General features: G+C 45.0%; 1 protein-coding gene across 6 annotated transcripts in view; it reads left to right on the top strand.

Annotated features, from left to right (window-relative positions):
• The window catches only part of Phkb (phosphorylase kinase regulatory subunit beta), a 204,791-nt gene that overhangs the window by 171,839 nt on the left and 19,490 nt on the right, over positions 1-13,462 (top strand). For all 6 annotated transcript variants that reach the window (XM_021169806.3, XM_021169805.3, XM_029480583.2 and 3 more), the window contains one exon: positions 215-417. In XM_021169806.3, coding sequence (XP_021025465.1) covers positions 215-417 — 203 coding nt within the window. The remainder of the gene's footprint in view (positions 1-214; positions 418-13,462) is intronic.

Below are 13,462 nucleotides of genomic sequence, written 5' to 3'. Positions count from 1 at the left end.
CCAGCCCTTACACTTTAGACCAGACTCGGAACCATCATGGACCCTAGTGGGAGTCATACTTTGAAAGCCATCTTAATAAATATCAGGAACAATTATTCTGACTAACTCCCTAGCTTACATAGAGCAATTTCAGCCTGCCAGTCATCCTGAGCCTTGATTTTTATTTTTTGTAACTCAGAATTTTTTTTTAACAGTAAAATTCTGGTGCTTGTAGGTAACTCTAGGTGCCTTTGGACATGAAGAGGAGGTCATCTCTAACCCACTGTCTCCAAGAGTGATTAAGAACATCATCTATTATAAGTGCAATACCCACGATGAGAGGGAGGCGGTCATTCAGCAAGAACTGGTCATCCACATCGGCTGGATCATCTCCAACAGCCCTGAGTTGTTCAGTGGCATGCTGAAAATACGCATTGGGTAAGTGCTCCGTGTGCACAGGGATGTGGTCAAGTGGCCCTCAGCAGGGACCACATTCACGGGGAAAGCCATGTCTGCGTGTTCAGGGAGCTGTGCCCCTTTCTCCCATGCTGTGGTGCTTCCACCTCTGCTGGTGTGAAGAAATGAAGGCCAGTGGCCTAAAAGCAACCACACCTGTATTCACTTCCCAAGTGAGGCATAGCAGAAAAATCAAAATTCTTAAAAATAAAATGGGTGAGCCATGGGGAAAAAAAAATTCAGGGAACACAATTCAATTAGAAATTGACATTTTAAGAATATTCTATATCTATTTTGTACCAAAATCTAGTTTTGAATTGTCACTATTCTAGGTTTGGGCAAGAAATTGAAAGGCACCAGTTGTCCAAATATCCCTAACCAAGGGTTTCATGGAGAAGGACGAGGAGGGTGACAAGCTCTGTGATGCTGCTCCTTAGTAGCTCTGTTGCCCTGGGTGGCTCAGTAATCCAAGTGAGAAGGAAATACTTCAAAGGCTAGGGCAACCCAGAAAGCATATTACAAGTGGCATATAAATATGCCCTAATCCAAAACACTCTGGTTGACATCTGAGCATAAAGAGTAACAAACTGTTGGGAAGAATATACAGTTATTTCTTGTTGAATATACAGTTACTATTTGTTTGCTGCAGATGTATGGGTGTGTAATTATGAATAAATACAGTTTCTACTCTACTTGCCGATGGATGGTTGATTAAAAAAACTTTACAGTTTCTCATATCAATTTCTCCTGGATTTAAGCAATTTTTTTTTAACCTTTAGAGAGAGTGTGTGTAACTGGAAACTTGCAAGTGAGAGGGCACTGCAGAAGCAATGCTTGGAGACCTAGTGCAGGCGAGGTAACAGGAGGCATTGCTGACACTGCTGCATTATAGCACAAGTGTGGAGGTCGGAGGACAACTAGGGAATAATTTCCCCATTCCACTTTGTGGGTCTCAGGGTGAGCTGAAGTTCTCAGGCATGATGGCAAGTGCCTTTATTAACATATGCTCATTTGTTGATTTCCAACTTTTTAATTTTTATTTTAGATGCTTATGAGATAATAGCTACTTGTCCATACTGTCTGCAATACCATGAGTGCACACTGTAAGCCAGGAGTGCACACTGTAAGCCAGGAGTGCACATTGTAAGCCATAGTGTACACTACAAGCCAGGAGTGTACACTGTAAGCCAGGAGTGCACACTGTAAGCCATAGTGTACACTACAAGCCAGGAGTGTACACTGTAAGCCAGGAGTGCACACTGTAAGCCATAGTGTACACTACAAGCCAGGTGTGCACACTGTAAGCCAGGAGTGCACATTGTAAGCCATAGTGTACACTACAAGCCAGGTGTGCACACTGTAAGCCAGGAGTGCACATTGTAAGCCAGGAGTGCACACTGTAAGCCAGGAATGCACACTGTAAGCCAGGAGTGCACATTGTAAGCCATAGTGTACACTACAAGCCAGGAGTGTACACTGTAAGCCAGGAGTGCATACTGTAAGCCATAGTGTACACTACAAGCCAGGAGTGTACACTGTAAGCCAGGAGTGCACACTGTAAGCCATAGTGTACACTACAAGCCAGGTGTGCACACTGTAAGCCAGGAGTGCACACTGTAAGCCATAGTGTACACTACAAGCCAGGAGTGCACACTGTAAGCCAGGAGTGCACATTGTAAGCCAGGAGTGCACACTGTAAGCCAGGAGTGCACACTGTAAGCTATAGTGTACACTACAAGCCAGGAGTGCACACTGTAAGCCAGGAGTGCACACTGTAAGCCATAGTGTATACTACAAGCCAGGAGTGGACACTGTAAGCCAGGAGTCTACACTGTAAATCATGAGTGGGCACTATAAACCATAAGTGCACACTATAAGCCATGTGTATGCACTGTAAGCTATAAGTGAGCACTGCATGCCGTGAGTGTGCACTGCAAGCTGTGAGTGTGCACTGTAAGCCATGGTGTACACTATAAGACAGGAGTGTGCACTGTAAGCCATGGTGTACATTGAAAGCTAGGAGTGCACACTGTAAATCATGAGTGTGCACTATAAACCATAAGTGATCACTGTGAGCCATGTGTATGCACTGTAAGCTATGAGTGAACACTGCATGCCGTGAGTGTGCACACTGCAAACCATGAGTATGCACCACAAGCTATGAGTACATTGTAAGTTATCCATTCTTTGCCTGTGATTCTGTCATTGGCTGGGACCTGTAGTTCACCACGGCTACCCAGAACCATGAGAAAGTTTGATTTTACACATCACTAGTCCAGACAACCATCAAAATTCAAAATTTGAAGTATGGTTGCCATTAAACTCATGTTAATTTCACACTATCCTGAAGCTATAAATTAAGAATGTCCAAGGTTATAAGGAAACATACAAAATGGGATTTTATACCTTTACTTGATATGTGACAAGAAATGGTATGATTTGAAACTAGTTCTAAGTCTCCTCTATACTCTAGGAGATAGAGTAAGGTGCTTTGAACAGTTGAAGATCTAAGAGCAAGCTTTTCACTCCTTGTAATACTGGAAATTACTTCTAACGTGGAGAGTTTCATCTTGTTACCCACACATTAAGAAGCTGTAAAGTATACATCTTTCTACTTGTTGATAGATCAGTCTGGCTTAGTCAAGAAGAGCTTATAAATGACTTACCTGATCATACTTTCAAGGTCACTATTTGCAGTTTGAAGCAATAATTTTCAGGAAACCACCCTTTATCTTTTTCTCTGTACACATAGGGTAGATGCCCAAATTCCTGCTTAGTGGATCCACACTGGACCTATGGGGCCATTTAGTAAGTCAGCACAGGGAAATGATGGGGGACAGATAAGTAGAGAGTCGCTATTCATCTCTCCTAAGGAACCCCTACATTCCCTGCACTCAGGCTGCTCCTACCATCTACTTCACCTCTCTAAATAGCAACTCAATGTCGTGCAGGAAGACTTGAACCTTAGTCCTAGGTCTGCGGCCATGTCATGAGACTGACTTGGACACATATGTTACTTTGCCTTGTTCTTAGAGAACAGAACACCGCATACTAGATAGAGCCCCTGGGATAGATAAGAGAACATTTGAAAACCTCCAGCTTACAGACAAGCCAGCAGAAATAGTGAAATTAATAGTGCCCATGGTCCTAGAATCAAGATTCAGGATTGGAAGCTAGTGTAGATTCATTCCTCAGAGTCATGATTTTGTCTGCTTACTCTGGAAAAAGAGTGTGAGTATAGTTTGAAGCATCATGGTTAACATTTGATACGTGAGGTACTCTCCTTGTGACATTTAGAAAACGGGTTCCTCTGGGGAATTCCTTTTGGGTACCACAAATCCTGAGAGTCCAAAGGCAAAACATCCCCAAATGTCTCTACCTCAAACGCATTGTACACATCGGTTCACTTGACCTAGCTCTTGATGGAGACACATCCTGGAAGAGCCATCCGTTTTAGTCTAGACTGGTCCTCTTTTAGGGTCCACGGGAATGATCCCCAAAGTATTACATACAGAAACTCAGAACCCCAACACGGTTATCTGCTTTTATTTAGCATGATTTCACCTCCCGTTTCCTAATTAAATCTTATGAAACGTATGTCAAATCCTGAAGCCTCCCCCCACCCTGTGCCCACGGTTATTGTTCATGGCGTTCATACACAGGTTTTAGAATGCGATTTCTGTAGTAGATAGGTATAGGCTTCAAGCAGTATTCAGTCTGTGGACCTTGGAAACCCCCTCAGAAGAGGAAAAGACTATAAATAAGGCACAACACAGCTCTCAACCTCAAAACAAGTAAGAGTTTATTCTAAGCCACAATAAGTATGACTGTGATCTAGGAAAATGGGTTCAGGTTGCCTGGAACAGCACCATGGGAGGAAGTGTATTAGCTTTCTTTAGAACAAAACAAAGTCATAAATCTATATAGTTCCAAATACAGCCCAAAAGGACTCCTCTTCCAGGGTACATGTCTCCAGTGAGAGCACAAGGCTTCTCCCGTCTAGACCTAGAGGACAGGCACAAAGTAGACAGGTTGACAGCAAGGCTTGGAACACTCTACTGTAGGTGGCAGGCGGCAGCTGATGATACTCTTAGTTCATGGATTGGTGGAAGCTATTGGTCTGTCAAGAATGGATGCCAAAGCTGAGTGTGGTGGTGCTTTCCTTTAGTCTCAGCCCACAGGAGTCAAAGGCAGGAAGATCTCTGTGAGTTCCAGGCCAGCCAGAGATGCACAGTGAGGCCCTGTTCTCAAAACAAAAACAACAAAAAGAATGGTTGCTAAAGAGGGCTGTTAAGTCAGGGAGAGCTGTGGACAGTGAATAAATAACGCAAGGTCCTGTGGCTCTGGATCTTCAGAGTCTAACTGCCATGTGAGGAAGCCTTAGTCAGTCAGCCTGGCGGTGACTTTACCTTTAATCAATCATCCTGGTAGTGACTTTACCTCCCCGGGACTGCAGTTACACAGTTTTGTCTCTTTTCACGTGTCCTTATTACATTTACCTCATGCTTAGTAAGTTTTTACTAAGGTCCTTAAGGCAACCCCACTGCCCCTTGTACACACACCTTTATTATTGGCAGGAGCAAACATATACTCAGTATGTTTCTTTATAAAGGGTTGCCTTGAATCAGTCCATGGAACATTTTTAATTATTCAATATGGTTTTTAAAGGCCAAATTCTTTATAAATTGTTGAACCTATCACTGCTTCTAAGACACTCACTTATTGTGTTTTTTTTTTAAGTTGGGAGATTTAGAGAACGTACTTGTTTGTTTGTTTGCTTGCTTCTTTACACGATGCCAGCATGGGTATTCTTTCTTATACGGATTTTTTTCAATTACTATTTCCTTTTAGTGCTAATCACGATCAAACATTGACTGTTCAGATTTTTGTCACATTCTTCTTGAAATGCCAGCATTCACTTGGCTAGGCTGAATGCTTGTGCTTTAAGCACAATCACAGTACATCTCAATTCCCACATGCTGCCTACACTTTTATCTGTGCTTTAACCTTCCTGAGTCTTTTTCAAGGTTTCTTGATTTGCATCACACATTGCTCCAGCAGCTCTCTAAACCTGCAGCACAGTGTCTTCTCTTCTCTCCAAGGCTAATCCTGCCAGTGCAGTGTCTTCAACTTCACTGAGCAGTCAGCCTGCTACAGGGGTGCTATCCTAGCCTTGTAATGATTTGATTTGCTGTCTCATTATTGATCTGTGTGCCAGCTTTCATGTTGAAATAGATCAAGTTCCTGACAGGCCATTACTGTAAAGACCTGCAATCAACTGCCTTCTTCTGTAGGCCTGTCAGTCAGACTTTAATAGGAGAAACCCCTTGGGAAGGTGTGCTATCAGGCCTTCCTCAGCTCTGCCTTTAATGTTGCTTTGGCCTCTGTGAGCAACTATGACCCAGATGAATCCTGTCTTTGATGCCCTAGATGGCCTTTATAGATCTGTTGTGTTCAGATGTATGCATGTAGATATGGACATAGATATAGATATGTATATTTAGTACTCAGAGAAGGTCATGGGTGTTAGAGGTACAGACTTTAGCATTGCCGTGACAATACTGAAGAGTTGGTGATGACGACAAGTTCATTAGCATCGTGTTGGCACTTTCCAGAATCACAGTTTTGAAGAGCCTTTGATGGGAGACGAGGAAGTGAAGTGTGCTCATCTGTCTCTCCTCTATTCTGTTGATTAGCTCTGGAGAAAAGGGGGTGAGGCACAGTGCTCTAGTTTCGGAACTCCAAGTTCAGTTGTCTCATCAAACTCTCACATTTTCTGTGTTAATGTTTATCAGACGAAAGTCCTCCCTTGCAGCTTTCCACTTCCTGTTATATGGTGTCTCAGACATCTCGGGCTGCCATAGTAAAATCTCATAGATAACCAACTTAAATAATTGAACTTTATTTTCTCACCGTCTGCAAGTTTAAGGTCCTGGTATCCTCTGATTTGGCTGTGGTGGAGAGTCGTCCCTGTGGACAGCTGCTCTCGCACTAAGGTTACCGTGACCTCGGCTTACCCTCGTACCTTCCAAAGGCCCTGCTTCAGACGCTCTCCCATGGGCCAGGGCTTGAAGACAGGAATTTGGAAAGTGTAGTATTACAGCTTAGTGAAGAGCTGGTTATAGGACAGTCACTTATTGAGTTGTTAATATTAACTACAAATAGCAGTCTTTATTCTCTTGAAGTAATGTGAAAATAATTCTGAAAATCATTTCTTGCCCAGGATCAGGACTATTATTTATGGCTTGTGTTCTCATCAAGTGTCAGCTGGATGTCTTGAGTGGTGTCAGTTACTTGACTTCTATCCTCTCACCCTCCTTGATGAGGGCATGCTATTAAATAAAATGCTGACATACAACACGGTGTTCTTGCTAACCTCATCTCAAACGTTTTCAGGGTGGGGGGGGCGTGTTAGCTGAATATTCTGGGGTACCCCTCCAGCTGTCCTGAGGGGACAATGTATCCTCCAGCCCCAGCCTGGGCTCAGTTACTCGTGTGTATCCACCACTTTTTCCTTTGCTCACTGGGAAACTGAGTGTCTCTCACTCTTGTTCATTGGACTTTGGTCTAAGGTAGCTAGCCATCATTCTCCTGACCTCCCACAATTCTTCCTTTCTCTTCTTTTTTTCCTCCCTCTTTCCCTCATTTCGGGAATTAAATGCTTTTATGTTGGAGTTGTCACATCAAGTTTGTGACCTTGGTAATCGGAACGAAGGTGAGAAGTGAGAGTTGTCCAGTGGACTTTTGAAGGATTGTAGTCCTGGGTGTGTGTTTTGGTTTTCTCTTTTTTACTAAGCTCCTTTGATCTTATCTCTTCTGTTGGCATATGATTATCACACTAGGTCTAGATCACAGGACATTTTCTGCTTGTCACCAAGTCTGCTTTCTCTGAGTCTCCAACACCTTCTTTAGTACTTTATACGTAAGGTGCTCTTTTGTTTTTATTTTGGTCTTTGCAAAAGTTTCATGATATAAGAAAATTAGCTTTTACTAACATTTTTGTAATTCTCTAGACTTTGAAAGGACCTTTTTAAATATATATGGCCGTATTTATTCTTCAGTGTAGTATGTTAGATGAGAAATAGTTATGTCCCCATTTGAAAGGAGCTCTGCAGTGGGGCACAATGGGTACAGGATGGGGTTGGTTCTGCCCTCTGTAACTGGAGCTGTGTTTTTACAACTTACTTATTGTTGGTTCTTTGACAGTTTCACACATGTGTATGATGGATTTTGGTCACTTCCCCTCCTACAGCCATACATTCTTTCAGCCCCATCCCTCCTGCTGACATCTTCTTGACCAGCCTCAGTTCCACTTTCATGTCTTCCTCTTCCTCCTCCTCCTTCTCTTCCTCTACTGGTTTAGTTAGGGTGCCTCTCTGAGCATTGGTGGGAGATTTGCTGAATCATGGGCAACTTAGCAACAGCAAAGACTGAAGAAAGTGACATACCCCTTGCTAGTATGGTTTTGCACACCTTTAATACCGACATTCAGAGGCAAATCTGGCTGAAGCAGTCAGGTCTCTGAATTTGAGGCTAGCCTGGTCTACATAGTGAGACCCTGTCTCAAAAAAGAAAGAAAAGGAAAGGAAGGAAAAAAGAAAGGAAGGAAGAAAGAAAGAGGGAAGGAAAAGAAGAGGAGAGAAAAGAAAAGGAAAAGAAAAGGAAAGGAAAGGAAAGGAAAGAAAAGAAAAGAAAAGAAAAGAAAAGAAAAGAAAAGAAAAGAAAAGAAAAGAAAAGAAAAGAAAAGAGAAAAGGTACAACCTAGCACCCACTAACTGTCAGTAGTCCCTCAGGAGGGATGGGGCCTCCTGAGCTGCTCTCCCAGTTGGGATAAAATACTGACAGGCCCAGTCTTGTGTGGGTCTTGTACAGGAAACCATGTTGCCTACAGTAAGTTCATCATTACAACAGCTGTGTCACCGTACCTGGAAAACAGCCTTCCATAGCACTCCTCCCCACCCTCCAGCTCTTAGATCAACTCAAACTCCTTCTGTTAAGAAGTTAAGTTCTCCCTGAGGGTTGTGATCTGCGCCGCTGTGGGCTCTAGACCAGGTTTACAGTAGCAGGCATGGCTCTCCTCAGGAAGAAGCCCAAAGTGGCTTGCCACAACTCTCTCAGTAGTCATGCCACAGCATCAGTGGGTACATCTTGCTTGGCAGATTAGTGGTGTGGCCACGAAGGCCACAACGGTGTAGGGACTGTTGGTGCCTCTTCTTCCCCAGAAGCCCCCACAGCACCCCAGGTATCATAAAATCCAGCCAGCGCATTGGAGACTTGGAGCTCAGTCCCAGCGTGACTTCTCTCTGCTCTGCCCTGCAACTGAAGTGTCTTCAGCAACTGTGTCCTACCACCTAGCTCGAGTGGGCAACCAGGCACAGTGACAGTAGTAGCCTGTGTGCCTGTGTTATTTTGGAAGCCTCCAGGGTATCCAAAACCCTGGATACCAGCAACTTGTATGGAGGAAAGCCTCAGCCACCACTGGGGTTTTCATTTAGTAGCCTGTGGCTTCTGGGAAGAGCAGTACCTACCCATTCAGGGTGCTTCTGCTTAAACTTTTTAAACAGTATTCTTTTAACCAGCTTACCTCTAAAATGATAGGCGTACATAAGGGCATTTTCATGCATGCTTAGTTTTGGTTAACCCTTCCTTGCTGCCTTCTCTCTGCCCTCTCCCCAGACCTCATCTCTCCCTTCCCCAACTACTTCCATATTCTGTGTGTCCTATGTTCCCTTCCCTTAAGGCTTCCGCTCTAGTGGCCCTTCCAGGCTCCCTGGCCTCTACATGTACTTGAATTGAACATGCTAGTCTCGGAGTTCAGAGGCAGAATCTGCAGATGAGAATCATCATGTTACATTGGCCTCTCTGGGCCTGAGCCTACTTTGCTTGCTGTATCTCCCGGCACTATCAGTTTTCCTCAGAATGTCAGATTTCATTTGACTTTGTAGCTGAATAAAATCCAGTGTGCCTCCTAGCATGTGCATGTGGCCGGCATCACATCTGTCATGCTGTAATAGTCTGTTAGGTCAGAGGCATAAAGCAGGTTCTGTGTGTGTGGACTTTCATTCCTGAGTATCTTAGAGAGTAGGTGCGATCTTTTAGAAAAGGTTTGTAGCTCACACCTGTCTTCCAAGTGCATGTAACAGCGAGGCAGAAGGATCCCCACGAGTTCAATGCCAACCTCAGATGAGAGGGGAAGGGGAGGGGGAGAGGACAAAGGAATCTGAGGAATCTGAGAGACCCATGGAGGCTCCAAAGGGTGACGCGGTAGAAAAAATGACTCATGAAATTAGAAAGGAAGTGACAGAGAATGACATATCTATACCCTTTGCTGCTAAATCTCAGCCAGCAGGCTGCAGACATGAGCCATGAGGTGGCTGGTACCAAAGACAGGGAGATGTGCAACAGTGTGGGGCTTCTGGAGAACCAGGTCAGTACTGAGTGGGACTGGCCCTGGGCCCAGCGGCCAGTCCCCAGCGTGGAGCTGCTGCAGCTACAGCCCACACTGCTTGCCCTGCTGGGAGACAGAAGGTGTGGGCACCAGAACTGTCCACAGGTTCTAAGTACAAAGAAAGTCTGTGGCAGCCAGGAGACAGCTCCCAGTCACCCTACCTAGCTACAAACATCACCCTGACTATGGGTGACAACAGGATATCCGAGAGGAGTCTTGGCAGTGTCTCAGCAATGGTGCTCTCTTTACGGTGCTTCAGAAACAAGAAACCTTGAACCAGACCAACAACTCATTGTAATGAATATTTGTATGTTGAGCTGTTTGAGTAGTGTGTGTGTGTGTGTGTGTCCCCTGTGTGACACACTGTAGTTTGCAGTGCAGCTGTGACAAACGAATGTGATGGAGAGGTGGAAAAGATGAAGGAGTGGGGCAGTGAATGAGCAGTGGAGAGAGCAGGAACTACAGACACAGGTAGTGTCAGGCGTGAGAGAGAGGGGCCTGCAGTGGATGGGGAACATGTCATTGCTGACAGGGTGGTGTGCAACAGCTTGCATAGACTCAGCCCCCAAACAAGCTGCCCAGCTGCATGGTCACCAACATGCTCTGGGTAGCAACAGCATGTCTGTGAGTCCACATCAGCTCTGCCCTGGCCTCTTAGGGAGGCTCTCTGGGTGGCTGCTGGACTGGAAGGAAGTGCCAAGACACTGCTCCAGGGGTGGGAAAACACAATCTGAGATGTGGGAAAGCCTGAGCTGGTTCAGGGGTCCCTGGGCCTGCGACAAGGCTGGGCTGTGGGGTTCTCAGACTCTTGGGCTCCAGGCACTGCTGGGAGTCATGGAAGAGCTGAGAACGGAGTTGGGGGCCGACAGGCTGGGGACAGCATCTAGCCCAGGGCAGTGGGAGGAAGGGGGTTGGGCGTGGCGGGCGGGGGGAGTTCTGGCTTGTCCCATGGGTGATTGTCCTTAGTTTGGTGGAGGCAGACTTGGTGACAGTTGTGGCTGGGAGTGCAGAGAGGCAAATGGATGCATAATGTATCATACCCATTTCTTAGGGTAGACCTGAGATTAAATACCTTGTACAGAGAGGAATATCTGGGAAGGGAAGCTTATTGGCTAACCTCTCCGGGCTAAGTACCCCTCTGTGTACCTCATTAGCATGGAGAACTCTGATTTATACCTATGTGACGATAGGAAGCATTTCTTTATACGAGGAGTATGGCACATGTTCCAGAACAGGAGTCTGGCAGGGAGCTGGGAGTCACCTTAAGCCCCAGGTGTGTGCCCATTGAGTCTCTGGATCTCAACATGCTCTACCTTACCAAACTTCCTGGCATGGTTTTACCATCCAACACATGTCTGAGAGGAAGAAATGTTTATTTTCTAGATTAGACATCCCAGAAAGACCTCTATGGTCCATGTTGCCCCTGAAGGCTATGTTGGAATCCATAGCCCACTGCCCCAGGCCACATTGAAACCCAAGGTACAAGTGGATATCTGTGGTCTGGACTGCCACTAAAGTCATATGGATGCCTGAGGCCTATGTTGATGTCTGTAATCTGTGATACTGCGGGAGGCCATAATAGTGTTGATGGTCCAGACTGCTCCCAGAAACCATGTTGCTATGAGTGGCCTGTACTGCACTGAAGGCTGTGTTGGGGTCCATAGTCCTGCTGCAGCCAGGGCTATGTTGATGTTTGTGATCCATGCTACAACTGAAGGCACTCAGATCTTTGTGGTCTGTTGAGCCACCTGAAGCCTCATTGATATCCATGGGTCATGCTGCCTCCAGTAGCCATGTTGATGTGAGTGACCTATGCCATGTTGATGTCTTTGGTTCATGCTGCCACCAAGGGCCATGTCTGGGTCTGTGGTCCTACTGTAGCTGGGGGGCGGGGGGGGCTGTAGCTATGTGTTGCCAATCAAAGGCTATGTGGATGCTTGTGGTCTGCATTGACACCTGAAACCATGTTGATGTCTGGAGGCTGTGCTGCCACCTGAGTCCATGTTGATGTCAATGGGTCAGGCTGCCACCGGGGACCATATGGGTGTCTGTGACCCATGTTGGCCCAGAGACCATGTTGATGTCCCTTGCCTGTGGTGCTGCTAAGGGCTATGTTGATGTCTATGTTCTCCACCAGAGAACACACAGAGGTCCATGGTACTTAGAGACCATGAGGAAGTCCATGATCCACATTCCCATTGACTGTAAAGGGTAAGGAAGCTACTTTTGGTATCTGTGACTGCAGATTCACAACTGATTAAAAAAAAAAAAAAGGATCTCAGAAGGCTTCTATGGCAACTCCTATTTCCAATACCCCAAAAAAGTAATAGCCTAGACAGGAAACCATCAACGAGAAGTCTAAAAGATCATGGTAAGAATGCTAAAGTGTAGCTCTCCACAGTTGATGACTTCTAGCTGGGATACAGGTGGGGAAAGACTCAGTTTTCTTCAAGGGGCTAGCTACTGGGAATTTGACCATGCTCCAGTGAGTATGTGGACAATATAAATTAGACTTGGGAGCGGTTTCCTTCACAGATTACAGACATCAACACAGGCCTCAGGCATCCATATGACCTTAATGGCAGTCCACACCACAGATATCCACTTGTACCTTGGAGAACTAGGAAATGAGTGTGATTGCAGTGCATGATGTGAAATTCCCAAATAATCAATAAAAAAAAAAAATCTATGTTGGAGAAAAAGGAAAAGGAAAATTAAAAAGAGGGACACTCTGATTTTGTTGTCATTGTTGACATAGTGGATAGTTTGGGGTTTGATTTGGTTTGAGGCATGGTCTTACCATATAGCCCAGACTTTCCTCAGTCAGGATCCTCCTGCCTCCACCTTCTAAGCACCAGAAGTACTGTTGTGTGCTGCTGCTCAGCTAGCATGATGTTTGGATCACAGTGCCATTATCATAATAACAAGTGAACACCTCCAAATATCCAATATCTAGCCCCCAAGTGGCTTCTTACTTCCACACATAGTAGTACATCTCTGCAGTCCCGTAGTCTAGAAGAGAGCCTTCCACTCCATGTTTCTTTTCACTCCATTGGCTTTCTAAGTGACCAGAGTACAGATTTTCCACTGCATGGCTCAATAATAGGTCGTTACTCTAAGTTACTACACATATAAAATGTAGCATTAAAATGAGAGGGAAATAAAGTGGAATTATAAGCAACTTTCAGCTAAACCTATCAAGATTTTTATTTAAAGGGAAGGTCCATTGAGTACTGTTTTTTATTAACCAAAATGTTTGTAACAACGAATTTTATATGGAATTTTAACATCAAAGCATCCAAAAATAACTGTGTTCTTGTGACTGCTGTGTTTGTATACCATTTGGGCAAAAATAGTCTCTAGCACAGGAGGTGAACATGTCAAGAAATTCTACTTTTTGCTGGAAACATAAGCTTATTTCAGTTTTCAGCTGATTTAAAGAAATATCAAAAGGCTTTGGGCATCAAGGAAGAGGGGGAGAAAGAAAGCAGGAGCTGGAGGGTGGGGAGGCAGCTGTGAAACGCCCCCTTGTGGGTCTGACAGGGATCTCAGTGCAGCTACACTCAAGCCCTGAACAGT

This window comes from Mus caroli, unplaced genomic scaffold, assembly GCF_978045245.1.
Source record: "Mus caroli unplaced genomic scaffold, Mus_caroli_1 scaffold_10, whole genome shotgun sequence".
Taxonomy (NCBI): Eukaryota; Metazoa; Chordata; class Mammalia; order Rodentia; family Muridae; genus Mus; species Mus caroli.
The sequence above is the reverse complement of the archived record's forward strand: the minus strand, read 5'-3'. Positions and strand labels throughout refer to the sequence as shown.